We start from the raw sequence: 6,000 nt of genomic DNA on the forward strand, positions 1-6,000 counted from the left end.
AGCAAAAGTTTTTTTAAAAGTGAACTAATCCTTTAAGATCGGTTCACCCAAAACGCCCAAAATTATTCTTCTATGGCATCGCTGCTAGAACTCCCTTTAGAAACCTTTATTTTATTAATAATAATAATACATTATATGTATAACACACTTTTTAATTAGAGATCTCAAAGTGCTACAGGTTAAAAACAAAAAAGATAAGCTGTTCTTTAAAAAAAAAAAAAAAAAAAAATCTAAAAGGGACCAAAAACTTTGCTAAAAAGAAGAGTGTATAGGATTCGGTCCCACTTTATATTAAGTGGCTTTAAATAATATGTACTTACATCGAAAAATAAGTACAATGTACTTATTGTGTTCATGTTTTATTATAAAACACTTTTGCTGCTATTGCAGTGTGATACGGGTAAGGTTAGGGACAGGTGTGCTGGTACGGGTAAGTTTAAGGGTGGGTTAAGGTATAAGGGAAGGGTCAACAGTGTAATTACAAATGTAATAAATTAATTACAGCTGTAATTACATGCAGGTATTTTAAAAACATGTACATGTATGTACACAATAAGTCCATTGTATCAAATTATTAATTTCAATGTAAGCACATACTTAAAGCCACTTAATATAAAGTGGGACCAATTGTATAAACTCAGCATGACAATTAGCTTGTGAGAGTCATAATGTAGATCTTTTTGTGTGGACTTTTTAAATGAATCTACAACTTGAAGTAGAGCAATGAGGGCCACAGCCTTTAGTTCATCAGACTGGAAACTGTCTGAAGTACTGTAGTGTTCTCAGTCTGTTTTCCTAACCCTGCTCAGAGTTAGAGAGAGCAAATCTCTCATCGCTGTGCCTGTTTACTGTACAACAGCGTGACTCTGGCATCAATCCTGGTGAGAGAGATCAATCTCTATCATTTCTAGCGTACACACGGACATATGCCTCTTGGTCACTGCTTTATAATGTAATATTGGCAATTGAACATCTCTCCACATAATCTGGAACCACATCACACATGTCAATGCAATTACTGCAACTAACACACACACACACACACACACACACACACACACACACACACACACACACACACACACACACACACACACACACACACACACACACACACACACACACACACACACACACACACACACACACACACACACACCACACACCACACTCAGGCCGCAGAAACATCAAACCTCAGTCTGTGACTTGGCCCATATTAAAATTTATGATGTAGGGAGGGTTCACATTTTGATTAAATCAAGACTTGTAAAACATAAGAATTAGATCTTTCTCCAAAAATAAACAATTTTATACTGGAGGAAACTAACCATGGCTCGTGTTATGGGGTGGACATCAACTAGATCAGTGGTCCTCTATATTATTATTTTTTTACATTGAAACCCCTGGTAAAAGGGAAGACTATACATTTTCTCTTCTGAAGGTCACATAAGAATCTCCTCAGCAATAAGGATTTTTTTTGTTTAGATTTGCATATTGCCCTGCTAATTTTTTGGCCCACCACAAAAAAATTTATAAAAAAATGACATTACAACAAGCAAAAAAAAAAAAAAAAAGCTTTTAATTTTCAATTATAGCTGGAAATGTTTTAATCTAACGTGACAGCTATAAAATACATAAATTGTTTGTAATTTTTAACCAATTCAAAGTCTATCACAATTTACTAATTTTGATGTGAGCCAATTAGATTTGATCAGTTTTGATGACATATTTCCATCAGCAAAACAATGTTCAACAAATCACAGAAAACCAAATATTTCGATTAGCAAGGCTTAAAAAAATCACATGTAAACAATCAACAAACGTAAGATTTGAACGCAAGAACTGGCCCAAATCTTTCCCGAAGCTCTTTTACACTGACTCCGAGCCATTCATATTGTTCATTCCTTCATGGTGTTTATTCAGAGGCTGAAAGTAAATGCCCTGTGGTCCTGTCAGTTTTGTTGGATTGTTTTTAAAAGCACTCACGGAAAGACCTGCGGGGCACGCACCTGCTTTTCTGACATCATTTTCTCAATGAAAGGTATAAACAAACTCTAACAAACATTCACTTGCTTATTATTTTCATTTAGGTGTGTGGACGACATTCAAACATGCAAGAGGCGTTTCGAGTGTATAGCGCTTATACATACACTTTTCAGCCTGAGCATTACAGTTTTTCTCAATTGTTGTCACACTAATACTGGTACTGGAGACACAATGAGCACAACATGTAACTCATGCACCAACCCCATGAACCAGTTCTGCTAAACTACAAGCACAATTCCTGCTTTACACTCAAACTGCAGCTCTAAAACACACTCTTCTCAAAACACTGCACACAATTCTCTGCATTTGGCACAATTTTCATGCTTGTTTTTTACATGCCATTCACATATACACACTGACTCATCACATGATCAAACACGTCACACAGTTTTACAATTAGCAATCAGAGCTTTAGCATAAAGGGGCAACAGGAGCTCTTCTGTGGAGCAATGGAGGCCAACAGTGGATTTATGTTTTACTGTAACTGTATACAGTAAATTCTTCTGTTGTTGTGTGTGTAGAACCACTGTATGTGCAACTTTGTGTTGGGATGTACACTGTGTACATTGTTTTTGGGGGAAAAATAAAATATATTTGTTACCGTGTATTTGTGTGTTCTGAGTATAGAAACAATATTCTCAAATATTGTACAACACACTTATGTATGTACTGTGTGTAGTTAGTGTAACACTGAACAATAAAAGGCCTAAGTCATTATGATGAATGGAGAAGAAGTGTTTTACATCGAGCACATCAGTGTTCAACTGGTTCTTATTAATGTCTATTCATGATGGTTTGTGTGTCATTTGAAACCAAAATACCATTTTGAGAAGAAATAACATTGTTTTGAATGTAAAGTTTCATTTTGCAGGAGAATTGAGGGGTTTTGCCCATTGTGTGTGTGTTTTTTTATTTATGTGTAGAGTTCTGAGAATATGAGGCATGCTTTCAGAAAATGTGTGTAAACAATCGAGAAAAGGTGATCATGATAGACAATCCTCAAACACCTGAGTGACAGGTTGAGCGCTGGCATCATGCCGACTACATGCTGGCTTCTTGTATCTCTGCACACTCACTTATCGACGGATTGAGTTTCTAACCCTTCCAGCCTTGCTCACGTCAATCAAAGACTTTCCGCAAATTCCTTGGTGAAAATCTGAGCGAGATTTAATTCCAGTAGCTGGTCAGGGCATGATTTTCTCTTCCTCTCACCGTCTGGCAGAGCTCTTACCTGACAACACGAGCTCATTCTTACCGGAATAACAACAGACGTGATGTTAAAGTGCAGGGTTGTGGAAGAAAACCCTGAGCCTCATTCTTTCCTATATATCTTTTTATCTGTCAAGCAGATGTCTGGAATGGGTTTGAAGCTGCAGTTGGGCACCAATAAGAGATGTAAAAAAATCTTTTGGCATGAAATCAGTAAAACACTATATCGAAACAGCTGGTGGCTTTAAGATTTAGTTGTTTTGGATGTATTTTGTTTTGTTAAAGATGGAGAGGAGACGACTGGGTAATACGCAGCTGCTGATGGCAGTCACAGGCTGCACTGGGTGACCTCATATAAAGAACATTTCCAAAACACTGAGAAAGAGCAAGTGGGAAAGAAAAAGGCCTGTTGTAACGTGGCAGCTAACACAGCTCAGTAGGACTTAGCTACCGCTTTTCTCATCCAAGATTCCTCGGCATTCTCTTCAGGATTCGGAGGGACAGGGAGAGTGAAAGAAAGTCAGAGAGAGGCAGAGAGAGAGAAAACGTGGCTGAAATTTATTTGAGGAGCTGAAAGCAAAAGAATGTCTAAACCATCTGTGCTTTTTACACTCCCTGATGACCCTTTACAGAGGTTAACTGTTACTTCCTGTCCGGGCTTTATTTGATAAAACACTTGCTATCTATCTATCTATCTATCTATCTATCTATCTATCTATCTATCTATCTATCTATCTATCTATCTATCTATCTGTCTATCTGTCTGTCTGTCTGTCTGTCTGTCTGTCTGTCTGTCTGTCTGTCTGTCTGTCTGTCTGTCTGTCTATCTATCTATCTATCTATCTGTCTGTCTGTCTGTCTGTCTGTCTGTCTGTCTGTCTGTCTGTCTGTCTATCTATCTATCTATCTATCTATCTATCTATCTATCTATCTATCTATCTTATATCTGTCTGTCTATCTATCTATCTATCTATCTATCTATCTATCTATCTATCTATATATCTGTCTGTCTGTCTGTCTGTCTATCTATCTATCTATCTGTCTGTATGTCTATCTATCTATCTATCTATATATCTGTCTGTCTGTCTGTCTGTCTGTCTATCTATCTATCTATCTATCTATCTATCTATCTATCTTATATCTGTCTATCTATCTATCTATCTATCTATCTATCTATCTATCTATCTATCTATCTATCTATCTATCTATCTATCTATCTATATATCTGTCTGTCTGTCTGTCTGTCTGTCTGTCTATCTATCTATCTATCTATCTGTCTGTATGTCTATCTATCTATCTGTCTGTATGTCTATCTATCTATCTATCTATATATCTGTCTGTCTGTCTGTCTGTCTGTCTGTCTATCTATCTATCTATCTATCTATCTATCTATCTATCTGTCTGTCTGTCTATCTTCTATCTGTCTGTCTGTCTGTCTGTCTGTCTGTCTGTCTGTCTGTCTATCTATCTATCTATCTATCTATCTATCTATCTATCTATCTATCTATCTATCTATCTATCTATCTATCTACATTTGAAGTGAAGAACAAATCGGGAATCCAAATTTCGTCATATTTTGATTACATTTGTACGTGTCATGATGTGAACAACTTATTTTGATCAGTGGAGACCAGTGGTGAGTAGGCGAGTTACAACGCCTTCAGTTCAGTGCAATCAATTATCTAACAAGGATGACCACCATCAGCCGAAGTAGAAGTTGTACAGTAGGCCTAAGTTTTAGTCTCAATTATAGACACCACACTCACAGGTTTGGTTAAAAATGCAATTGTTAACAAGAAATAATGATCGTTTTAAAGTTGAACAGACATACATAATGACCTTTTTAAAGGACTCATATTGCTACAAAAAATACTGTTCCATAAAAACTAAAAGTAAAGTACACATTTTGAAGTTTGTGCACCTGCCTGTGCCTCAAGTCTCACTCCCTCATGCATTAGTGCTTGGCAGGTTTATTAAAGATTTGGCACATGGTTTCCACGCACAATATGATCAACTAAACAGAACTCAGACCTCGAGATTCACCAACCGCAGGTGACTAAAGAAATATTTGTCATAAGTCCTTGTGACACAATAATCTTTACAGTAGCCTACAAGATGACAGCAGCATATAAGAAAGCCCTGGGAATTATAACAGACAAAAATATATAGGCTACTTAACGAATTATAGCCTACTTTTAAAACAATTCTAAACAATTCCAATAATACACAAAGCTTGATTTTGTCAAGTAATATGTAAATAGACAGAAGCAGATTGACCTACCCGACAGCAGTGGGCTCTGGGTGCAGAGTGTGACCAGGAGACCGAGAAGAGCTCGTGCCCGTGCAGGAGACATCGCAGACAGTGCTTCAGTAATAATGCGGTCCGCTACACTGAGGGAAGAAAGGCTATGGGATGCTCGGATGCTTCGGTTCCCGTTCCCACCGTCAGCCTATGCGCTCCTTCCCAGGCGTTGTCTCCCTCTTCCGGGGACGAACGGGACTTGGGGCTACCAACATATTTCCAGTTTATTTCCAGTCCTCGTTTATCGTGCTGTTTATTTTATAACGTGTTTACCCAAGCCTCATTCTGTGCACGTGGTAATACTTTAATGCAATATTAAGTTTTAGCTATATATTTTACTATATTCATAATTTTCTAACTGAATCAATTAAAAGACCTCTACATTTTAGAGCTCTTTAAATATAAATTCAGTTCTAAAAGTAAAGACATCAAAAAATATATGC

The 6,000-nt window shown here is 37.1% G+C and overlaps 1 protein-coding gene across 2 annotated transcripts in view; it reads right to left on the reverse strand.

Annotated features, from left to right (window-relative positions):
• The window catches only part of fndc1 (fibronectin type III domain containing 1), a 46,984-nt gene extending 41,278 nt beyond the window's left edge, over window positions 1-5,706 (reverse strand). For both annotated transcript variants that reach the window (XM_079639430.1, XM_079639429.1), the window contains exon 1: window positions 5,537-5,706. In XM_079639430.1, the coding sequence (XP_079495556.1) occupies window positions 5,537-5,609 (73 nt within the window). In that variant the 5' untranslated portion in view covers window positions 5,610-5,706. The remainder of the gene's footprint in view (window positions 1-5,536) is intronic.
• Between the last annotated feature and the right edge of the window lie 294 nt (window positions 5,707-6,000).

This window comes from Phoxinus phoxinus (genome assembly GCF_949152265.1).
Source record: "Phoxinus phoxinus genome assembly, chromosome: 16".
NCBI lineage: Eukaryota > Metazoa > Chordata > Actinopteri > Cypriniformes > Leuciscidae > Phoxinus > Phoxinus phoxinus.